This window comes from Fundulus heteroclitus, chromosome 5, assembly GCF_011125445.2.
Source record: "Fundulus heteroclitus isolate FHET01 chromosome 5, MU-UCD_Fhet_4.1, whole genome shotgun sequence".
NCBI lineage: Eukaryota > Metazoa > Chordata > Actinopteri > Cyprinodontiformes > Fundulidae > Fundulus > Fundulus heteroclitus.
The window spans coordinates 2127608-2152540 of record NC_046365.1 but is presented as its reverse complement, the minus strand read 5'-3'; the positions used below and the strand labels follow the sequence as shown (position 1 = coordinate 2152540).

Sequence of the window (24933 nt, the reverse complement as noted above, 5' to 3'; positions counted from 1 at the left end):
ACCACCACCCACTTTGGAGAGGTGAAAGTCAGCTGCATTTTAACATGTTAGTATCATGTAGTTTCTGCAGATTTGTTTGCTGTGCATCTGTAAGGCAAATTTCAAATTTAAACACTGTTTTCTCTCACCAACATAAATTGGTAAGAAGGAAGTATGAAATGACTGGTGATGTTCTCGCTACTTTCTTACACGGGGATGCTAGCTGCTTCTCCACTGCTTGCTGGGTAAACATTGGCTAAGTTAGCTGTCACATCTGCTGTCCATGTTTAAAAGGTTGTATTCAGATCTGCTGACTGTGGAGGTCATTTGAGTGCAACTAACTAATCTAGCACCAACCCTAATGCAATGTCACTTTAATCCCCTTTCTTCCACACACTGATGCTATCTTAGATCTTCAGCAACCCCATCCAAAGGCTTAATTGCATTGAGACACTACCACAAGCTCGACTGATTCATTATTGATTAGTTTGGTATTGAACAGGTGTACCTAATAAAGTGACCAGTGAATATATATTCTGGGTTGCATTAAAATTGAAAGAAAAGAAGATGGAACAAGAAATCTGACTTGAAAGGCACTTGTTGCTCTATTGTAATGCATTTCAGCCCATAGTTAGCAGAGCAAATTGATGCTCTGTAATGGCATCTGAGCACTGCCATTCCATGCACCAATAATAAGCAGCACACATGAAATAAAGAAAGAGGAGATAAGAAGAATATATGAAGGACATGGAGCAAAGAACAGTCAGAAAGAAGACAGATGGAGGAATGGAAGGATAGGGTGAGATATGCAGGGTAATAAAAATCTCAGTGGCTATTTGTCCAAACAGCTGTACATCTGGTGAACAGGCACAAGGGCCTTAAAATTACATTCAGCCTCAGAAAAACACACAAACACTGAAACTTTTCATTCTCTCTGGCTAGCTTCTCTTTGTTGTCCACATTTTAATTAGTCCACCACGCTCATCAAACTCAAAGCTGGATATAACACTTAAGCCCAGAGCATTATTTCCAAATCAGCCTTTTTCTTTAACTCTCACTGCCACTTTTTCATTTTCAATGTGCTAGTTCTCCCTCAAGAAAAATCCAAGCCCCGATTTTTATTAAAGCTTCTAGTACAACTGTTGCTGATTCAGATCTCTCTCCTTCTCTATAGCCTGTAATTTAAACACTCTAGCTGGCTTTTTTAAGACTGGTAGCTGACAGCATTTCAACCCCACTGTCACATCAGCATTCACAACACATGTTCTCCATTCATGTAGCAGCTGAGAAGTTGCAGTTTTTTGGTTTAACAGTTAACACTCTGTGCATGCAAACAGAGCCACTCCATGCATAGCTTGCAGGCAGTGAGGTAATTATTATTATAGAACAACACAGTATATTTCCCAGTGCAGTTTGAAGAATTCCATACAAACTCTCAATGACAGTAGCTGTTGGTGAACAATGTCTCTGTTTAGATCTTTGTATATATAATACCAGAATGGCTTTTTTTTTTTTTGTCAAAACGATGTCTGGGTTGCAAAGAGCTTTGCAACTGGTGTCAGCATGTGACTTTGTCTGAATGAATAACTATAAGCTATTATTATGAGCCCTAGATAGGGAAAAGCTGTGTTACGCTTGCCTCTCGCTATGTACGTGTGAGACTATTATTTTGAAGTAATAAAGGAAGTAGATCTTGATCTGCCCTGTGGTTTGGATGGAGTCAAAGAAAAATGACCACTATGTGAGCTGGGAGACAACACCCTTTTCACTGAAGAATTCAAGAAGCCTCCACCCTTTAGGATTTGTTAGTGTGGCTGGCAGCAATTTGGGAATGCTGCATCAAACGAAAGAAGAAGAAACAGAGTAACAGAAAAGCTATGAGCAATTTGTAAGATTGTAATAATACTGCGGTTGGTTAACTACGAGTCAAGGTTAGCCTCTGCATCAGATTTCTCTTTCGGTATTACATATTCCATTAGGAAAATGTGAAGTTGTTATTTCACACTTTCCTAATGAGTCTGGACAGCAACATTCATCTTTAGTTCAAAAACCTAAGCATTTAGACTGATCTAACCTGAACTGGATGATTCTACTGTAAACAGAATTTTCCTAAATAAAGCTTTAGATTTATTTGTAATTAAATACACAGGAAACACCTTTTGTTCCTCATCACTGGCATTCCAGATCTAGCCAAAACATCCACAAATGGCATCTGCAGAGTGCAAGAACATAAGAACTTGGGGGTTGATAAGCTAAGGCTGAAAGTCAGAATGCCTCTCAGAATGCATTAGAGTTCATTGTATTTTCTGACAAATCTCAAAAAATCTTAAAGGCACAATTATTAGCTGTTGCCTTAATTATTAATAATAAATATGTCACTTTCTTAATGTGAAAGAAGTGTTTTATTCAATGAAGTCAATCTATTTAATTGAATGATTGTATGTTCTGGTTGTAAAAATAGTTCAATCCTGCATCAGCTCTGGTGTAATACTCATGGTCAAATTAATAGCTTCTGTGTTTTTCTGGTGATTTTAAAGCATTTTAAGTGTCTGATACCTTTTAATTGACCCTTTTATTTGTAAAGAAAATGAAGGATAGACATTGTTCTTACCCTTCATCTGACTGCTCCTTGAAATAAAACACTATCTGTTTCTTGTAGGGCTAATTGATCATGTGAAAGGAGAGCACCACTCACTGTGTTACGGTGAAAAATTCCTGAAAAGACTTTGTCTAATTCTCTATTTCACCGTTGAGATCCTGCTTGATCAGTAACAAGTTGCCCCTTTTTGGTTGGTCACACTAACGCAATGCCTCAGTGTGACCTATGGAACTAAAACTAACCATCAGACAGGTTGGCATCTGTAAAGGCTCCTTGTTCCCCAGACTAATGGACAGTGTGGGTTCCTGTACCAGTGGTCAGTGACTGAGAGCATGTTTCCAGTTGGATCTAGGGTAACTCTATGCTGTTCTGCAACTTTGAAAGTTGGTGAGTCCAAGTGTTCCGCAGATTGAATTTAACCTCCATTTGCCTACAGCTAGAGTCAGGATGACCTGGAGACCTTTTCTTCAGGGTTTCTGAGTCTAATGAGCTCTGAATAACCATTGAAGCTTAATCAGTTCAGATAACAAAGTTCTGAACATTCATTTATAATTTTAGAGATGTTCCCCTTAAAAAAAAAAATGTTCCCTTTAATTTGTAGCAGTGAAGTCAGGGTTGCTTTTTCTCTCTGCTAGTTTTTGTAGTTGATTGTGTCAGTGAATCTGAGGTTGTGGGTCTGTGTTGGTGTCTGTGTTTTTTCTCTCTTTTTTGAAGCTGTAGGTGGGCGGGGCCAAGCCAGCCAGGGTTTTCAATCGATTGTGGTACCTCTATACTCATGTTTGTTTCCTTGTTTCATGGTTCCCTTTGCTTAGACTAATTTTAACTACTTGCCTTTTTCAAGGTTTTGGCTCGAGTTCCTATAAGGATTTTCCTACCTCAAGAAGTCTCTGAGTCTCATGCTGTTACCCCTTTGTGTAGTTCACACTAGGTCATTGAGAACGAAACAAATACCTTCAATTAGTCTTGATGAATTTTAACTCTGAATAATTGGCTAATGCATGAGGCTGATCTATTGATTCAGTTTAACACAGCTCTGGTTCATGGTACAGGGCCACCTTCGGATTAGCATGTAGCGTAGTCACACCTAGAACTAGAATACTTCTCACTGATTATTGCGTCCATTCAGGGTTTATCACAATTTGTGATTCAGGAAACCCTCACTGCTAGAGTGGAGAAAAAATAGGGATTGTCAGTTTCCCAAAACATATTCCTAAAATCTTGTCTTGTTGTTGAACCAAGTGTTGTACATCATATGAGCTGGATGTATTGTTACAGCCCCATTAAATACTAGGCGCTTGGCCCTTTTTCCTGGGTTAACTTGCTGGACTGTGATTCTCAAACTCAGTGGGTACGGAGAGGATGTGAGAGTAAATATGTGCATAGGCCTGTAATGTTCCTTATACTATAAATAAACTCCATGTGAGGTTGACAGGAGGAACAGTTAGACATTTCTTTTTTTAAAGGAACAGCTTGATGTGAGAAAATCTGGTTCAGGTCTCCTAGGAAATACATCTTCCAACTCACAACTCACGTCTGATGCTACAAAGCATTACACAACTCGTCCTGACAGTGTTAGAACCCTGTGGGTGTTAAAACTTTAAATGATGTTGATAGGAGAGTGGAGCTTAAAGAACGTCACGCCTATACTGTTACATTTACATAGTTGCGTCATCAGTTGTGGAGTTATTTGTAGCTCAGAATGCAAACGTTAAAACCACTGCCATCCTCTACCAGATATCAACGTGCTAATTTTTAGCTCTTTCTTGATGAAGACTGGAAACAAAGAAAATAAATGATCGAACATTTATGGCATGTAAAATTGTGTTAGAAACCCAAATGCTTGCCCCTGATCGCTCCATCAGTCTGTCAGGAAAACACTTTTTTAGGAGGCCTTTTCCTGTTTGTTCTTACAGGAGGGATTTTGCGCCTGGTGTATCTGTTAAACTGAACCAGTTGTTCAGTTCAACAGATTTCTCTCTTAGAATGTAAACATTTGCTTTAAACATGTTCGTCCCTAAAGCTTTTCTGTCTAGCTAAGCTGCTGGGGAGAAAAAAGATGATTTAACTGGACCGCAGTAGTTAGCAGGCTTAAAGCTCACAGTTTCTGTAGGTGAACAGACTAGAAGCAGCAAACACCACAGACTTTCTCAGACATTTCTGCTAGTATCACCCAAATAGTTTAATAAATTCAAAGGGAGCGAAACAACATGGATTGATATTGTTTTCTCCCCTACAGCATTCAGTCCTTTTTGCTGATTCAGACCATGTCAACGCCAGACCCGCAGGCCCATCAGGTTCTTTATCACTTTTAGCGCTGATCATTAACATTTTATTTAATCTTTATCCATGCTTTACAGACTGCCGATGTGTTTAAGCATCTGTTTCCACTAATTGCGTTGTGTACATGCATCACGTGTACCTCCTTCGTTGTCCTTGCCGTCGGTGCAAAGGGTTTCCATGGCAACGTGACACCCTGCCCCTCTCCATCCAGGCTGGCAAATGCAGTGCCATCCGCTGGCTTCAAGAGTGCATCGTCCGTTGTTGTTGCAGAGACCTGGGCAGCCCTCTGGGCACAGGGGACAGACACAGAGTTAGGAGATGCAGGATCAGTGTAGGGAACAGCTCACAAACATACAGTGAAACCCTGTTTGTGGGAAACAGGACTCAATCTTTTGATATTTTTCAATGATAACTGTTTTGCACTGGGGTGCTGAGAGCTACTGCAGCTGCTTTATTCCACACTTGAATAGAAAAAGCATGCTGAACATTAATCAGCACATGCAGAGTCGTTCGCAGCTCTGAAAGAGCATGATGACCACTACGAGTCAGGAACTCGCACCTAGAAATGAGGGGATTTTTGGCTGGGACTCTTTGTCCCCATAATAAGACCCTGCTGAATATTTCACTCTACAAAATATTTGTTTTGGAGTGAAAAAAACTGTTTAGAAACCTAACATCTATCTCTGTGGTCAAAGGTAATCTGATTATTCCAAGACATTATCTCATCTGAAAGTCTTTACACATTTTAGCAGCAATCAGGTATGAAAGGTACTTTTGAGCAGCTCTTGCAAACATTCTTCAAATCCGTTGGACCTTTCCACATTTGATCACTTTACAAGTAGCAAAGTCAAAGTTTATTAGCAATGTTAATTGACCAAAGCTAACCCAAAGTGATTCACAACTGTGAAGTGGGAAAAAAGTCGTTTGCAAACATTTTTGTGAATTCTGTTTGGCATGCATTTGAATTCCGCCTTCCTGAATCAATCCTTTGTACAACCGCATTTTGCTGCAACCACAGCTGGAAGTCTTATGGGATATGTCTCTATCAGCTTCAAATGTTTATTCTGGTCTTCTATCATATGAAAGATTCTTCCTGCTCAGTAAGATTGGATGGATAGTGTTTGTGAACATCAATTTTCAAGTTTTGCCACAGATTGTAGTTAGGATCTAGGCCTGGAGTTTGGTAGGGTCATTCTAGTCTATAAGACATTTAATCTCAAACTGCTCCATTGTGGCTCTGTCTGTATGTTTCAGGGTGTTTTCCTGCTAGAAGGTGAAAGGTGGGACCTCTTGCAGCCTGCAACTAGTTGTTATAGGAGATTTTTGAGGTTCTTCCTGGATGGCTCTGTATTTAGCTCTTACCATCAGGTCAGAAACCTGCAGAAAAAGCTGAGTAAAAGCTGCAGCACAATGCTGCCACCTCTATTGTTCACTGTGGTGGGAATGATGCCAGGGTGATGCACATTGTTTTCTACCACACAAAGCATTTTGCATGTTGGCTGAAAAAAATGAAATTTCCTTTTCAGTTTTTGTCTATGCCCACTTAAAAAAAGTGAACCAAGGGACCTATCCACTTTGTGTTAACATTTCATTTCTGGTTAAACACATAAAAAGATGTTTGTTGGGTTAAATAGATTTTCTTCTGGTAAACATTACATAATTGTTTGTTTTCAGCCCAACAGCCCCCTTTTTATGTGGTAACTGGAAATGAAATGTTGACGTAAAGTGGACAGGTTCCCTGGTTCACCTTTTTGAGCATGTGGCTTCTTTTATCTGATCATGCCTGCACTGTATGGTAGGACTGTAATAAAATGAATTGGATCCATCTGAATGAAATTTGAGCCAACTTGGATTCCTATAAATGGATATGAACAGGATCTATCTGTCTTTTAAAGTACTTTAAGATGTTTGCTGTACTGTGGTGCTTTGTAATTAAAGAGACTTTAACTGAAATGAAAGAAATAGGTTCCACAGAGTTTTATTTAGGGGTATTAGAGTTCATTTATGCTACACTTTTCAAATACTTTACAAACAAAGAAAATCAGTTATCCACTGTCGATCTATCACATAAAACTTTAATATAAAATGCTGAAAGTCTGTCATGTCACAATCTGTGGAAAGGTTCAGCAGGATACACATGGTGCCGTAATTGTTTTATAAGTCAATAAGTGATCGCTGGGCTGGAATGGATGTTGGTCGACTTCAATGGGTCGACATGTGTCCAAAGCTGTGCTCGCTCGACCTGGTCATAAACGCTGTTTCAGATGCTTTTTCCAACTTTAAAGAGTTAAAAAAGATTCTTTGGAGCAAGAAGCTGTACATTTTAAACACATTAAACTGTCAGCAGCTTCAGTACAAAACAACCTAACTTTAAAAGTCTTTCTGGTTCAAACCTTGTGTGTGTAAAGTCTTTTGCTGACTGTCAGCCAGTGTGATAAATCCTTCAAATAGACTGACAGGCTGAGAGATAGAGTCAAAGACAAATAATGGAGACTGGTACATTAACCTCCACATAAGAAACAGACAAGACAGTCAGCCTTTGGTGAAATGCACTTTTGTTGTAGTTTCACATGAACTAAAAAATATACCAGGACCCAAATAGTCTACTCTTGGCCAAGAGCCAAGCACGGCTTCCCTTGGAAAAGAACAAAATACAAATGTTTAAAAGAAAGCAAAGATTCGGCTTAATCTGAAGTAAATTTTGCAACAATAGGCAGTCACTGGTTCTTTTAACAATATGGATTCATTTACGCTCACTTTTCTAGTCAATGAAAAACATCCTTAGATAGCGTCCATGTGAAAACACAACAGGTAGACAAGTAGTCCAGGCACAAATTATAGGGAGGACAGGGTGGTTTGGACTGCATGCCTCCAATGACTAAGCCTGTGTTTGGCATTGCTATATCAATGAATAGACAGTGAGGTTGACAAACAGACGAATAAAGGAGAAAAAAAGACCCAAGCAAAGCTCAGCTGGGCAGAAAGAAGGAAAGATGGGGAGTAGAGGACAAAGCAAGGAATAGACGGGAATGTCAGGATAGAAGACATAAGGAGATCAGCTGGCTAACTTAACACACAGAAATCAGACTTGTTGAAGCAAGACAAAACAGAAGTCACACAGCTCTGCTTTATGACGTCTCCAGGTGCATTACAGTTGTTGTGTTTATACTGAAATCAGGTGTGCATTCTCATCAATAGCTGTGTTTTGTGTGACAGTCGAAGACAAAGACAGGCACGATGGAGCCAGGAAATCAAAAGAGCGGTCCGGAGAGAGACTATTAACACAAAAAAGACAAACTGCAAACCAGGGAGAGACCGAAACATGGAGAGTGAAGGTGAAAATGAAGTAATAAACAAGTAAACTGAAAAAATAAATAATTAGAATGAACCAGAAGCAAAACCGAACAGAAAGTGAACTATTTTGGGACAGTGAGGCCTTTATTAACGCTTTAGCTTGAATTACCTTTATATCCTGAGAATAGGAGAGGGCAAGAGGGAGAGAGGGAGGAAAATTAGGGAAAAAACGTAAATCTGAAACAAAAGCAGCACTGCCAAATATATTTTCTGTGATGGAAAGATGAAAATGGGAGCCAAAGGAAAAAGGTAGAAAGGATGGACAAGCTGGGGTCACGTCAAGGGAGCAGAATAGAGCTACAGAGTGAAAACAGCTTTGTTCAGATTCTAGATTTCAGGGTTTATTCCTACTCCACTGTGTCTCCTCCCAATGGACCCCAAGTCGCCTAGACTATTCTGCTGTTAAAGTGTTCTTGGGGCGCTTCAATCCAATCCCAAGAATCAACAATGACTACGTTAAAGTAGGCACCTGTAACTCATGATTTATATTGTCTGTGTTTTTAATTTTAACTGCACTTAGTACAGCTGCTGTACAATGAAAGGTGCCAGATGGTATAGCTAACATGTCTGCTGTTAGGACCTGTTTGAGGGAACAATTAAAGTTCACCTGCAAACCTTGCTGTTGGGTATGTCTCAGAGCAAAACAGAAAGAGCTACATTCAATACCATTGTAATTAGGGACTGAAAACGTAAACATTTTACCAAATACGACTTCACCCATCTACCCCTGAAACTGAGTAACACTCTTTAGAGAAAGCAATAAAAAAGGATTCATCTCTCCGGATAACCAAATGGTGCTGCACAATGGGGATGTTGGTAGCAATTATGCCGTGCAGCAAGAAATCCCCGGGTCCAAATGTTGTTGTTTGTCCTGTCTCTGTGCGACCTGTCCAAGGAGCACCCCCTCGTTCCCACGCACAAAACCCCCAACACTCCTCTCCACATCCCTGCTAGGCATAGATAATGTAGGGATGGACAGATGATAGGAATACATTTAAAAAATTTTAATATCATGAAAGAGTAATCTTTTTTTTTTTTACTAATTTCAATAGCAAATTTTATGTATAAAGTAAAATATTTCAAACCTTTATTTCTTGTCATTTTAATGATAATGGCTTACCGAAAATGAAAAGCCAAACTTCAGTGTCTCAGAAAATGAGAACGTTGTGATGTCCAGAAGACAGTAATTCACATCCTTCACATGGATGGTAAGCCACAAAAGGTAATTGGTAAAGAAATGGGTTGTTCAGAGTGCTGCATCCAAGCATATTCATAGAAGGTTGAGTGGTAGAAAAAGTGTGATGTTAAAAGGTGCAACAGGGATCACTGCAACGTTGAGAGGATTGCCAAGCAAAAGCCATACAGGACTTTGGAGGAGCTTCAGAAGGAATGGAATAGGGCTGGCGTCAGTGCATCAAGATCCAATGAGTTTCACACAATGGCTACTAAAGTCTTACCTAGGCTGAGGAGCAAAAGTGGAGGAGCTCGGCGGTCAAAAGTCCTTGTTTTCAGATGAAAATCTGATATCAGAAATTAAGCTCCAAGCGTCTGGAAGGAGAGCTGAGAGGCGCAGAATCCACGTTGCTTCAAGTCCAGTGGGAAGTTTCCACAGTCTATGATGGTTTGGGTTGCCATGTCATCTTTTGGTTCAGGTCCACTATGTTTTCTGAAGTCCACAGTCAATGCAGCCTTCTACCAGGAAGCTTTACAGCACTTTGCTTCCTTCTGCTGAAATGCTGTATGGAGATACTGATTTCATTTTCCTGAAGAGCTTGGTAATGGCCCACACTGTCAAAGGTTCCCAAAGCTTGTCCAGTAACCATGGTGTTGCTCATGGTGTTTCTCTGCCTGACTGGCCAGCAAACTGGCCTGACCAGAACCCTAGAGATTATCTGGGCTGAGACACCAGAACCAACAAGGCAGCTATCAAAGCAACCTGGGCTTCCTGAACACCTCAGCAGAACCACAGGCTGATCGGCTCTATGCCACGGTGCATTGATGCAGTGATTCATGCAAGAGGGGCCCAACCAAGTATTGAGTGCATAGAAATGGACACATCTCTGAACCCTGTCATTTCTGTTTAAAATATCCTTTTTGATAATCTTTTAATATTAAAAAAAATGGAGACACTGAACTTTGGGTTTTCATCAACTGTAAGCCGTAATAATCAGAATTACAAGAAATAATGGCATAACAATTTCATTATGAAATATTTTATGAGTATTAATCTACGTAATATAGGATATTCACTTCCTGAAATGAATAACGAAAACAATTTTTCATGATATTCTATTTTCTTTTCAAATGTACTGACTCATTCAATAAACAGATTATTGAGGAGGTAATTTATTTTGCTAAGTCAATTCACTAAGTAGACGTTACATCCATTAATTATTTAGACTTGTTTTCAGGCCTTTATTTCTCATTACTAATTATGATGATTTTTTGTTTACAGCTTATGAAAACATGACATTTAAAATTGGAATATTACATCTGACCAATTAAAAACATTTTAATACAGAGTTGTGAGTTCAATGAATAGTATTTTATATACCTGCTAAGGATTGTTACTTTCAAAAGGTACTTTTCTCACTTTTCTCTCATAAACACGCCTCATGGGAACCTAGATTCTAATTTACTGAATTACAGCCATAGATTTTGTCATGTTTAAGAGCAGCTGGAAGCAGGAACATTCTCCCTTTTTATAGATGGCTATAAGACAGGCTACCCAAACGTTTCCCATCCTCTGCCTAGAGTGTTATCTGATGTAGTATCTATTGACTTCAGCAGACATTTGGAGTTTGGAGGTTTGCTCAATGTCCCCACTTAGCTTCATGGCAGACTGGCTACATTCCTCATTGATTAATAATGAGTTATCTTAGGGATGCACAATATTAGAAAATCTTGCAATGCTGATAAAGTGGTTTAATATTGAAATGATAATATCATGTGCAATACAAGCACATTTTCTCCTTTCTTCTACTTCTCGTCTGTGTTTCCATCATGCTGTGACCTTTAGCCTTTTGGGCGATGTCATTAGTGTCTGATGAGAGCATCTGCTACTGTAAGACTGCCTGATTGGCTAAACATGACATAGCATGGAAAGTACATCTTCAGAACACTTAGTAGTCAACAGTTATTGCACTCCAGTCTTATACATATACTGATATTGAGATGGAGATTAAGAAGAGCTTGGCAGGTCCGGTTACATGATAATGCTAGAAATACTAGAACAAACAAAAAAGAACAAAATACAATGGATGATATAAGGACTCAAGGCATGGGCTGTCCTCTTCATTGCCTTTGGTCAGGTATTTACAACTGACTGCTCTCACAGTGCAGCATCACTGTGGCTACCAGTGGAGGGCAGCTACGTTATCTTAATGGTTTCAAACTCTAACTTCTAGAGCATAAAGGATTTGGAAATGCTTGCAATTTCATCAATAATCAAGAACTAATCAAGGCAGAAAGCTTCATTAAACTACACTGTAACTACACTGCAAAAATAGAACTCAAAATAAGAAATTATTTCTTGAAATTAGAGATTTTTTCCTTAATTTGAGCAGGTAAATAAGATTATTTGCCAATGGAATAAGATTTTTGAACTTAAAATAGGAACAACTCATCTCCATTATCTTATTTCAAGTGAAGTATATCTAATTATCTTATTTTAGGGGTAAAAATACTAATTCCATTGGCAAATAATCTTATTTACCTGCTCAAATCAAGGATAAATACATTAATTTCAAGAAAATGTTACTTATTTCTAGTTCTCTTTTTGCAGTGTAAGTAACTTTGTGATATAATGTAGAGGCTTTTTAAACTTTTTAAGCCACAGCAGCAGCTTCTTTAAACTGGTCCGCTGTGTCCCCCTACTTTTTCTGAGCCATCTGTTTTCATATTTCGCTGCTGAGTAGCCAAGCTCATGAATACAGGTACGAAAGGATGAAGTCGGTTGTGTATTTTTTTATTTTATGTAAATATAAATAAAATTGAAGATAAGATAACAAATTGTTTATCCTGCATGGCTAATAAAACACCGTTAGAAAAAAAATATCTAAGTAAAAGCTCCTTTGATTGAAAAATAATGGTTTCAGCAGATAGTTCAATTCAGATATTTCAGATATCTCAGGTGTTTAAGTCTGTTTTGTATAGTCAGGCTCGACAATGGGAAATACTTTATTTAAAATGACAGGAAACCATCTTTGGAAAAACTTGACAGAGATATCAGTAGTTCTAATTTATTACTAAATATTGCATATGTCATTTAGTATGTTAATTAAAAACATTATAATATACATTTTACAAAAACTAAGGTGAAATGATAATTTCTTCTTTCAGTAAATGTAAGATAACTATTCTGATTATCCAAGTGAAAAAGCTGTTAATAAGGGGGTGGGGGGGTGGGGGGGGATACGGTTCTCCCTAAAACAGCTATATGACCCTGCATGGCTATGCACATTAATGTAGCCCTTGCATTGACATTACTAATGACGATTACCCATTCAAAATCTATTTAGGCTCTGCAGTGTTGTTCCATAAAATATGTGTCATATGTATGATGGTATTAAAATGGGCATCAATGGCCAGGGCCCCAAAATGATCAAACCCCTATTGTTAAGCAAATTGTGTTTTGAAAATTTGAAGCAAAACCACAATCTACTGCTTGCATTGTTACAGTTAAACTGAAGAGGATTAAGTTGAGTTTCTAAATTGATACTGAGCTCATGTTTACCATCCAGCTGTTTCAAAACTGAAAAAGAAACATGACACCAAATAAACAGCTAAATTAACTACATAGGAAAGCTTTTGTGATGTAAACGGAGGTCTATAAATACAAAAACATGATAAAGAGAGACAATATCAAAATGCTGAAAGGAAAATCCCAACATATTCTGGATATCAAAAATTAAAACTGCAAAGAAGTAACTATTAAAAAGCCACAGTTCCAGGGTACATATACAAAGAAAACGAAATAATGGAGGAATAAAAATAGCTTGCGATGAAGTAAAGACGAGAAAAGAGTACAGTACCTTTTACTCTAATGTCCGGATTGTGAGCTTTGTGAAGGAAGATACAATTGGGAAAGAAAGGAAGACAGATATAAACAGAAGATTTAGTTCAGAAACAAGGCAGCAGGAAAAAAAAAAAAGAATTTTAGTTTCCCAAACCTGAAAAATTCACACCCGAAAACCTATAATAAAAGTTTGAGGAAAAACATTATGAAAAAGGAAAAAACCGAGCAGTTCGTCAGTGGGTTATTTTCAAGCTGACCACGAATGGTGAAGAATTTTAGAGTGGCGTCACATTTTCCAGTAGATTCTAAATAGAAGTGGGTGAGAGTCTCAGAGAATATGAATGAAGCAGGATAAATTGTGTAACCAAAAACAAAAAGAAGTGGTCAACTACCTGATGACACACTAAAATACCCAAACTAGTGTTAGCTTTTGTTTTAAATCATGTGAACATATAACCTGACTCTCGCCAGATGGATGTAGTTCCGCCGAGCTCCACAGAGCTCCACATCTATTTGCAATCGCTGCTATTGGCAGGGATTTCAATACCACATAAAATGGACGAGCCAATCAGGATCGCCGGGTCGGATTTTCGTAGACGTGATGTATCAGAGAAGCAACTGTTTGGATTCAGACAACAACGGCTGCCCGCTATGAGGAAGCAAGGTTGACCAGACATCCCCGAATCCCCATTTTGGATGACCTGTCCCTGGCAAAAAATGTGTCCCCGAAAATGTCCCCGATCACCTGGTCCTGCCGCTGCCCAACATAGTAGAAGGACTGATGTGAACACGCCTTCACCGCCTCAGTCGCATTGCAGTTCAGGCAAAACAAGCCAATCCCCTGACAGAGACTCTGCGTCTGCTTAGCAAAATCAGATGTCCCCAGTTTTCATTAGAGATATCTGGTCAGCCAGTAAAATTGATGCTGCTATTTCATCAGTGTTGTCCAATCTACCCAATATTAATTCTTTAAAAGCACGCCAGAGAACAGCTTTGAAGGCTTTTGTTAGTGGAAATGATGGTTTCGGTTTTAATGGTAGTTTCCATGTGAGTGCTTGAAGTTGCACGTCAGTAAAGATTATGGACAAGTGGTTTAGCCAATCATCTCCAATGGAGCGATCCCTGATGAATATGTGGAGTTCTGCAGAACAAAATCCATCTGAAGAGAGCTAGGTTAGTGAACATAGCTGTACTTGAATGAATCTCTGACCCGGCATGTGACCCATTTTGCTCATGTTAGCTTGTTTACAGCTCCTGTGACCTTGCTGTTATCATGTAACCTTCAGTTACTTGTCACTTTCACTTCATATTTTTCACATCACAATCTGCAATCTGCGCTATCTCAGCATCTCAGTAACAAAGCAAATAGCCCTAATGCTGGGAACTTGCCCTTTAGGTTCAGCCAGAGTGAACAGTTTTTACTCCTTCAGAAGATAGTTGTCCGTGTGTCACATTCTAAAGATAACCCTCAACACAAACCCCAACCCTAACCCTAAGAACAAAAGTGACAGACATATAGCTTTTTACAGCTAGCTCCAGGTCTTACTGGGAAAAGCACCAACGAACCAAGGCACAACATTTCTATATCAGTATATAATGTATAAACTTTATTGCACAGCAAAAGATTGTGAAAACCAGTGGGTTTTTTTTTATTTATCCTGCTTTTATTTGTGCAATACATTATCAAAATGAAGATTTTAGACACTTTTTAGGCACTTTTTCCCCCTGTAGATTATAGATATTTTTTGCAACAGTCAGACATACATCAATAGCCAAGGTGATAAATGAATGAATGCTGTCCCTCTTTGAGAGCTTTGTATTTTAAATCCATATGTAATGTCTCCTGTAAGTGAAGGAAACAGGCACAGATACTGATATGCTTTTTGATTACCTGGCAGCACAGTTTGAGGCGTAAAGGTGCCTCAACAACGACTGAGACATATGGGGGTCATGTTTTGCTCCTTTTTCATGCAAGCAAAAAAGTGGAAAATGAATGAGCAACATGGAGATATCATGGTTTCATCTAACTGTATTGGTTATAGACTTTTTAAATAAATATATTAAACAAATCCTGTCTCACCAGTGACCCGAAAGAGAATAAGAGAGGATTCATGCTTTGGGGTGGGAGTTACTGAAGAGTGGAAAGAGTGCTGAAAAATAAGTTCTGAGGAGGAAACAGATGGGGAGCAAGCTCCAACAGATCAAAGTGCAAAATGTGTGGGTTGGTCTGAAAAAAAAAAAATCACAGAGTGTAATGTGAAGGTGGATCTGGCTGATAGAAAGTTGGACTGAACAAATTAACAGTTTTTTTACAGGTTGAGCTCAGATGGACACACTGAGGAGCACCCCGTTCTATAAAAATGTTAAGTGAAGAGTTTTTAGACCCTACAAACCACGTTTCACCGCTGAGTGACCACAATAGTAGAAAGAGTTATTTTTTTAACCTGGGAACATTATCCAGTCGCAGTGCAGTTTATATCAATAAAGAGTAGCATTTTTTCTCACATGGTGCTGGCTTTCTAACAGAGAGCTGCTTTGATCCAAGCAATCATAGTGCTGTGGAAAAGTATAAAGCTTTTTACAGATTCCCTATATTTTTGCCTTTTTGTCACACAAAACAGCAGTACATTTATTTATTAGGGAAAAATATCCTGGTATCATGAGAAAATTTATCTGTCTGCTTGTTAAATCATGAATTAACTGAGATTAACTACATTTCTTTGAAAAGCTGACTGCATGTCTGACTACAGCTCTATCTGTACAATTAAGAAATTACCTGTCTGACAACATGAAGTAGGCAAACAGATCTGTTAGATCTGTTTGCCTACTTCATGACATTTTAGAGCTGACAAGAAACATAGTAACAGATATGTCTCAATCTGGAAAGGGCTAATAAACCTAAGGTTTTTGGAATGAAAACGCAAACTACAGTGAGAGTCAGGATTCACAGATGGAGAAAACATGGAACGGCGGGGAATCCTTACAGAGTGGCCTGCCAAAGAAAGTATAGCCAATTTGATTATTGTTGTGAAATATTTAAGGGTGACCAAGAGGCAGAAGAAATATGGAAGCTAGCAAAATCCTTTTCACACAATTGTACTGCATCAAGATTGCTGTTGTACAAACTGGCCAATCAGTAGTGAGAGATTAAAGATGAGATCAGGTATCTTTTTGATAAAATATGGCTTCAGAAACAGTGACCTGGAACTTATTCCTTCTGTGCTTCCTGGATATTGTATGTATCTGTAACAAACCCAATCTTTGAGTCCTTGTCTACATCCTTTCAAGTATGTTTTTCTATTGAATGTGTGTGTATATTACAGTGGAAATGTTTATTCATGGCTATCTACTCACCAATGTTGCAGTGCTCCCCTGTCCAGCCTTGGTCACACTCACACTTTCCATCTTTGCACACTCCGTTTTTGCTGCACAGTGGATGGCAGGCCTTTTGATCACATACAGTTCCCGTCCAGCCCTCCTTGCAGCGACACGCACCGCCGTAGCATATTCCATGGTTGCCACAGTCTACTTCACACACCTCTGGAAGAGCAACACACAGATAAGAGGCAATTTAGGACAAACAGAACAGTCCTATTCAGACGCTGCTTTTATTGGTCTGTGAAACAACAATCCAATAGCCAGGCAACATAAAATAGGACATTATTTTATGCCTCTACACAGTAGTCCTCAAAATAAATTCATATTCATTTTGCAAGAGAAAAACAACTTTGGACAATGTTATTGTTAGCTTTTCATTGTGTTGCATTGCTCTGTGAAGTACTGCTGTTCTTACCAAGCTGTAGTTCTGCAGCAGCTGATACCAGCCACATTTATCTAATTGACATAGAGCACATGTAGCTGGGGTCTATTGATAAAGCATACCAGCAAGGTGGTGACAGATGAGTTACCTTGTAGCTGCATGTGGTGATACAACTTTTCTTGTTAGGCTACTGCTGCATGTTCTTGACTGTTAAAAAATAATGTCTGTATAGGGAAGTGTCAACTACCTTTTATGTAGTAGTGATTATGTAGCCTATTGCATTTAGATGAAAGTGGCACTGTTTTGTTTTTCTTTCATAAACTGATACAAACATTAAGTTATACAAAAAGGTTACAACTGGTAACATGAACAGATGCATTATATCCTCCTTGTGACTGTGTCAATGTTTAGCATCTCAACTAAACCACATTCAACAGTAAGACATAACATTATGACCTGAAAAAAGACCTGTAAACATTCTTTGTGAAGTTAATGTGGCAGAACCTGAAGGAAATAACAGTCTTTATCAATGGTTTCTCAAGTTTCCATCCAGCCAGATAGATCGCTAACCTGAAAATTGATAGAAAGATGGCAGAGCTCACTATTTGACTGAACTATTATACCCCACAGTGGCAGAGCTACCGCTGTCAGTTTTACAGGCTGACGTCAGTATCTTTTCTCAACGGTGGCTATTGCAGTTGAATTTTCCTACTGATTCAAAGGGTACATGCTTTCATCACCATAGCTGAAGTTTGAGTATAAAAGCATCTCAGTCAGACACACATCCCCACCCACAGCGAGTCAGGGTCAGGAGTTGGAGTTGTATGAGCATTGGGAGCATTGATTGATAGCATTTAGCATTTATTACTGCTTTGAACGTTAGCCCATGTCAGAAATGATGCTGCTAACATCACTTTACCACTCAGAACCTGCACCCACACTGTTCTCCACTGCCTCAGCAGTGCCGGCTTTGGGTATTGCTGAGTCAGTGCCTTGAGTCAGCAGCTCCAACTGATAAGGCTTAGCCCCGCTGGGCTCCTTCTTTTTCCAGCAATCGGTGAAGGCGGATGCTTCTGTCCACCTCTCCTCCCCGAGCATCTCCTGCTCATGCTCTCTTCTGTATGCCGCTTTGTAACACTTTCAAAGCCTTTTTCTGCAAATCAGTTGAATCAAAACCCATGGATCTGGTCAGTTGGTCACACAGCGTAATTGATCAACTTTTCTCAACGAGAAGACCAGGCACAGGGGAGCCAAGCTTTCCTGACGGGAAACATGCAGCTAGATACACCCTGGATTCCTGGGAAAGTTGGAAGATGGTGTGTGTATTTATTTTGTCCATCTAAGATGTGGTAGACGCATACATAATTGTATTTATAACAGGATTCCTATTTATTGGAGCTGGTGGATACCTGGTATATCTGCAAATTCTGAAGATCTTGGTGGCAGTTCTGGCCTTGGTAAGGCTGCTGGGAGTGTGTGAGGGTTTAAATCAAGCTGTGATCATCCAGACTCAAATGGTTTGCGAACAAAACGGCAAGCTGGATGCAATCCTTGCACAGCATTGCATGCCGGCGGTGGTCTGAACTCAACGGTGAAATGGAAAAGACCTTGGGGAAGTTAAAGCTTGCTTTACAGTGAAAGACCAACAAATTCAGGTGTTTGGGAGTGCCATGAAAGGAGGACCAGCAACGACTTGGAGGTTGATAGAAATTCACAGTCAGCCTAGGACAAAACAATCTCCTTGTTATTGAACATCCACTGTTTGATGCTGGCCTTGGAGGCAGGTTTTATCTCAAACTCTCCTGGATGTTATGCAAACAAGACACTCTACCTCCTGCCCACACCCATACATGACACTTGTGACCTGCAAGTGCTCTACTGAACTGCTGATAACATACCATCTGAGACTATGCCTGGAGGGGGGCTACTGGGTAGTCATAGGCCAACACCGACTGACGCACACATATACACATACTCATGAGCATGAACATGGCGATAGATACACCCTGCTGTGACTAACTGCCTTCACGGTGTAACTTATGCTTTTATGATGTTGTCTGTATGTTGCTTTTTTGTGCTGAGGGTTTTTTATCTGCATTCCCCTACTGTCCCCCCTAAGAGAAAGTGTGCGAGGAATGCACTCCTTTTTTATCCCTCAACCATACCAATGTATTCCATTTCTCTACTATGTAAAAGGAAGTACCTTGGAAAAGGCAACATGGCCTTATTGAACCTGTCTCCCATGTTTGTCTTTCTCTTGATGGGTTGCACTGAAATGTAATTTCCCCCACAGGGGACAATAAAGCAATTTAATTCAATTCAACCACTGCCGATGAAGGGGGTGAACAATCCTCCATCTCAAAAAATGTATCCATGGCAAAACCACCAGATGTTGCCCTTGTCACTCCATGTTTCAACAGGTCACTTTACTTCATCCTGACCTCAGCCCCAGGTCCCACTTAAAACCCCCACCACTGATCCCCACCTGTAGCCGTGTCTCTTGCAACCGCCTGTTTTGGTGGCCCTTTTCAAAATGGGTCTGGGGGCGAGGTTATGCCTTTACATCGGGATGAGTTACTCTTTAGGTTTTTTTACCATGATAACCCTGAAACACTGCAGACATTATCAGAAGAACACGATGTGTTTGAGTTACGGTCAAACCAATCCAGTATAGCAATTCCATCTTTGGGATGTTTTGGACAAACGAGTGTAATCATGGACACAGCGTCTCATAACTTCCTAGGCGTAAAATATATGGTGCAGACAGCTAGGAGCCAGATACTACAGCAGTCCGTCAGAGGGTTTGCGCAGGTCATGCCTCCAGGAGTCAGGGCTGTTTTAGCCTCTTTAGCCTGGAAGGTGGAGTTGTCTGCTGCGTGTGTGTGTGTGTGTGTGTGTGTGTGTGTGTGTGTGTGTGTGTTCTGTGTGTGTGTGTGTGTGGGAATGTGTGTAAGTGAGTTTGCATCCAACTACCAAATGAAAAGCTTGATATAGAACAATAGCATGGCACAGTGTGAACTCAGCTGTGTTTGTGAACGGCCATGTGGCTCTCTCACAGCGAGCCTGTTAGTGTGGCTGTCTGTGTGAGTCCGTGTCAAAGAAAGAGAGATTAAACGCCACACTGCTAAACTCTGATAAGGGACTGAAGTGCCTTAGGTTGAATGGCGATGCATCTATCCACACATGTGTGTTTGATGGCTGCGTATTTGAATGTTTTGACAGATCCTGAGGGAAAGGTCAACAGCACACCAGAAGTATTATCAGTGCAGAATGTATGTACGTGTGCATTCTAATAAGACACAATACTTCATTCGATGTGTGTTTGACGGTTTTGACAATACTTGCTATAACAGCTTGAGGCAATACAAACAGAAGTGAGAGCACACATACACACTCCCTTCCTCTTGTTTGTTTTTATGTCATGCCATCTGTTACTGATCTGCATTCCTCCTCCAGTTTTCCTCCGTTTTATCTCCCTTTTTACCGCTTCTCTTCTCTTTGTCTCCAAACAGCAGAAATACTGAGTGCATTTGGTCATGTACAGTAACTTGAGTCTCATGTCTGTCAGAGGCAGAGACAGAAGAAAAGAAACCTTGCTACACCTCTTCAGAAACCAGCAGGGAGAAAGTCGCTAACAGCAGCACTAAATGACTATATCAGCAAAATCAGAACCCAAACGATGCAGATATTTTAGAGTTGTGTCTGGTCTTTATCTACTTTTAAAACTGATGCAGATTAGTTGATGGCTGGATGAGTTAGACAAACATTTATTTTACCATTTTACCTACATGTTATTTTATAAATATCCATAGACTATAGAAATTATAGAAAAGACTGGAGAATCACTGAAGGAGTCCATTAACTTGAAAGAATTATAACTATTTTAAGCCCCTGCAGAATATTGCCACATGTACACCTAATTCCTTTTTTAAATATCCCTGAAATTAAAAATACAGTTAAGCACAAAAATTAATCAGCATATTTAGATTCAAACTGATTTAAATTGACCCAGAAATTTGGTTCTGATAGGAAATGAGATAGGTGTCTTAAAAGTTAATAAAAGAACGTGAAAGGAAGATGTATTTCGAAAATAAATATTTGATCTGTTTTTATTTACACCTTAAGAAATAAACATCATGTTGAAAATGATTTATACCTTTCTCAACAACCAGTGGGAAATATTTCAAGGCATCACACGAATCAAACCTTTCTTTTAATTGCTGCCCGACAAATTTCTTTCTCCCCGTTGTATTTGGTGATTTCGCTTTGGTGATGAGCTGAAGGCCATTCACGTCAAAAAAGTCATCACCCTAGTCTTCTACCCCCTCTGCAGATTCTCTATCAAATTAAATTTGGGACTCAGATTGGACCACTCCAAAGCATTGTATTACTTCTTGCCAGAAACATGTTGGTCAAAAAAAAAACATAACCCCAAATCTGCCAGGGATGTGACTAATCTTGGGTTTATTAATACCTATATACAAAACTTTTGAATATGCAGATTTAACACGAAAGTCCCCAATCTGGAAAGGTTTATGTCAACAATGTTATTAAAAAGATGTTTAAAGGTACATGACTTGTGTGACTGCCATATACACATAAGCCTTTGCCTAAGCTTTTGTGTTTCTTGTTGCATATCTAGCTCTAATGTATGTATTTAGATCATATCTGTCATTTATTTCCATATGTTAATGGGACTCTTTAAAATGTCTGAGTATTACTGTGCGAATGGAGCCGAGGAGATCATTGATGTGTTCCCACCCCCATCCAGGACTGGTTTCGGAACCGCTGGAGGAACAGGGCTCTGTTTATCGGCAGAGACTTCTCACATTCTCCCAGTGAACTTTTGGGACCGCTGTCATCAGACAAACGGTACCACAGCATCAAAAGTAGAACCAGCAGACTGCTCCACAGCTTTATGCCTCAGGCTGCTAGAACTCCGAACTGCTGTTCAGGTTGCACCCACATCAAACATTTCACACAAAATGATACAATGATAGAATCTATTGTGTTATTTAAACATCCCAGAGATATACCAGCCCATTTTTATTGTAGGGTATAGGTGAGACAGAACAAAACAATCATATTTGATTTGAACCGTTTATGAAATAACAGCCAGTCAAATAAACGGTATATTTTTATTCATTTGAAAGGAACAGAGAGATACAGATCACTCACCTAAAGAACAGTCTGGCCCCGTCCAGTTTTGGTCACAGGCACACGTAGTGGTCTCTGCATTGTAGGTGCCATGGCCTGAGCACTGGTCCGGACACAAGGCCTTGGTAATCTCACAGCTGGCTCCACCCCATCCTGGCTGACAGTGACACTCCCCGTGAATACACACCCCGTGGGCCGAACAACTGGGGTCTATGCAGTCCACTGGAGACAGGGGGGAGAAGGGATTACTCATTTACCAGCTGCTCTTGAGAGAGAGTGTTTTCGAATTGTTTCAGTTTCCTTTATCCTTCAATATATAACAAAAAAGATCATTTCACTTCTCAACAAGCGACCAAATACCAGTGGAAATCTTTTCAAGTTGTCAGAAATGGGAGGAAAAGAAAGACCTTATTGCTAAAAACACAGTATGGTGTGTATACTTAGATATAACATCCCATTCATTACCATGCTATAATTTGTTTATTTCATACAGTTTGACATTAGTTTTCCTGAAAGGACAAATACTACACATCTGATGGACATATTACATGGGATTCTTAAATTAAATGTGCAAATGTAGCTTTCATATGTCATCTCATTGTAATTAAATCAGCTCCACTTGTAGAAATCTCGTTTAACTCCAAACATAAACAACTGTACCACTTTCAGCCAGTTGATGATTCAGTTTATACATCCCAGATAGACAACGAGAACACGTAGGATGCACAGTGGAAGACTTTAGGCCAACACGCTGATAAAAAGCGGAGACAAAATGACCTGTGGGGGTCTTTGGTTCTGTTCCCAGTCTGTTTGCCTTGTTTAAACACAGCTTGTTTTACTTAGTGTTGTGTATCCCTTCAATCTTTATTGTCTTCATTTTTTTAACCAAGTGTCTTTCTAAGGTTTTACTGAAAGATGTCTGCAACTTTCTTTAAATTACATTAAAAACCTTTTAAGACCTGAATAATATCATTTGAATTATGGGAAAATAATGTAACTTGATCACTCATCCAAAACATTTGTGAAGGTCTGGCATAGCTGTGCATCAAAATACATATGCTACAATGCTGTACCATTATTTAATAAAAGCAGCATTGTTTTTCTGACCTACAGAAATGCCATGCAGGTTCTTAACAGTGTGTCGAGGGGTATTAGCTGTTTATCAGATCCTGGTGTTATTGCTGTGCTGGGTTTTTGATTTTGGAACTCATAAAACTTCAAATAATCCACATCCTGCATTGGGCTCTTCTCTTTACCCATCCTCTTCTATATAACGCAAGTGGTACTAATGCTGAATTTCAGATTAAGAGTCAGTTTAATTTTGTCTGTGAGTCAAACAGAGTGGAAACCTCAACAGGAAGCCTGCGAGAAATATTCAGGACTTTGTAAAGTATGTTCCTGAACAAAAGAATGTAAAATAACAAAGGAGGATTACTGCTTTAGCAGGCCTGTGCTGTAACATTATATTTAGACTTCATCACAGCACAGAAAACCAGGCTCTAAGGGTGAAAAACAAATTTCGGTAGCTAACACATTTTATTGATTTAAAGCAGCTTTATGACCCTGGTGGTGCTCAGAGTGACAACTTGACTATGTAGCTCAGTAGCTTGTGAGACAGGCTAATGGAGTGGGGTGTTGGAAATCAGCATCCCGTGCATGTTGTTGCATTTATTTACACACAGACTTGACCAAATTGGACTGAATTAGAATGCCTAATCAATGCTGTTAAGTATGGAGAAAACATCCAGTTTTAAACCTAACTCACCTCATCACCCAAAAAAATTGCTTAATAGATTTAAGTGTGCATGAAGTACTCCTCTTTCTGTCTGCATTTTCTTTAACAATTTGAATGTAAAGTAACTCTCCCTGTGTTGTCATCCGTTAGTGAACTTGTGTAGGACACTGTGTGTGCAGTGAATCCCTAATTAGTATCAGCTGACTCCGATTAAATAGTTGTAATGTACACTGTGCAGCTTGTCTCAGCTTTTAGCAACTGCAGTGTAACCACTGATGTGTAATTGTATGTCAGATTAGAGTAAATTAATTTGCACTGGAACATTATCATTTTAATAAGCTACTTTTCAGCGGGGGTAATTCAGGCAGGTGTGCATAGGTCATTCAGATTATTAGCTTTAAATCTGGATCGTAATGTATTTGGCCACTGGGTGGTCCAATTCACGTAGGGCGAAAAGGTGAAGACTAACATGGCATTAATTACATTAACAATATGCTCTTATCCCACCCAGAGGTATGAAAGCAACTAGGTCAGATAATACTAACCCAATACTAGTATATATATATATTTATATATAAATAAACTTTAAGACAGTTTAACACCCTAAACTGTTATGTTATACTGTGACGGTGTGTATTTCTGAGCACTGATAAGATACAAAAAACGCAATAAAATTTGAATGACAAGAGAATAATATCTATCTATCTATCTATCTATCTATCTATCTATCTATCTATCTATCTATCTATCTATCTATCTATCTATCTATCTATCTGTCTGTCTGTCTGTCTGTCTGTCTGTCTGTCTGTATATATATATATATATATATATATATATATATATATATATATATATATATATATATATATATATATATATATATAGTTTAAAGCCATTAACACAATATCACACAAAGCCAAGTGGTTACCAGTTTATATAGTTTGTAGCTGCTGGGCATATTCTGATTAAGAAGCCTAATAATCTGTGGCAACAAGCTCTAATGTGTTCTCTAAGCTTTAGTCATCAGGCACTGGGACCAATCGAGTTCAGCA

At 39.2% G+C, this 24933-nt stretch overlaps 1 protein-coding gene across 4 annotated transcripts in view; it reads right to left on the bottom strand.

Annotated features, from left to right (window-relative positions):
- The window catches only part of LOC105919475 (teneurin-3-like), a 457194-nt gene that overhangs the window by 98975 nt on the left and 333286 nt on the right, over positions 1-24933 (bottom strand). For all 4 annotated transcript variants that reach the window (XM_036136710.1, XM_036136711.1, XM_036136709.1 and 1 more), the window contains 5 exons: positions 22168-22368; positions 16584-16769; positions 13246-13272; positions 8322-8330; positions 4998-5144 (listed from right to left, as the gene is read on the bottom strand). In XM_036136710.1, the coding sequence (XP_035992603.1) occupies positions 4998-5144; positions 8322-8330; positions 13246-13272; positions 16584-16769; positions 22168-22368 (570 nt within the window). The remainder of the gene's footprint in view (positions 1-4997; positions 5145-8321; positions 8331-13245; positions 13273-16583; positions 16770-22167; positions 22369-24933) is intronic.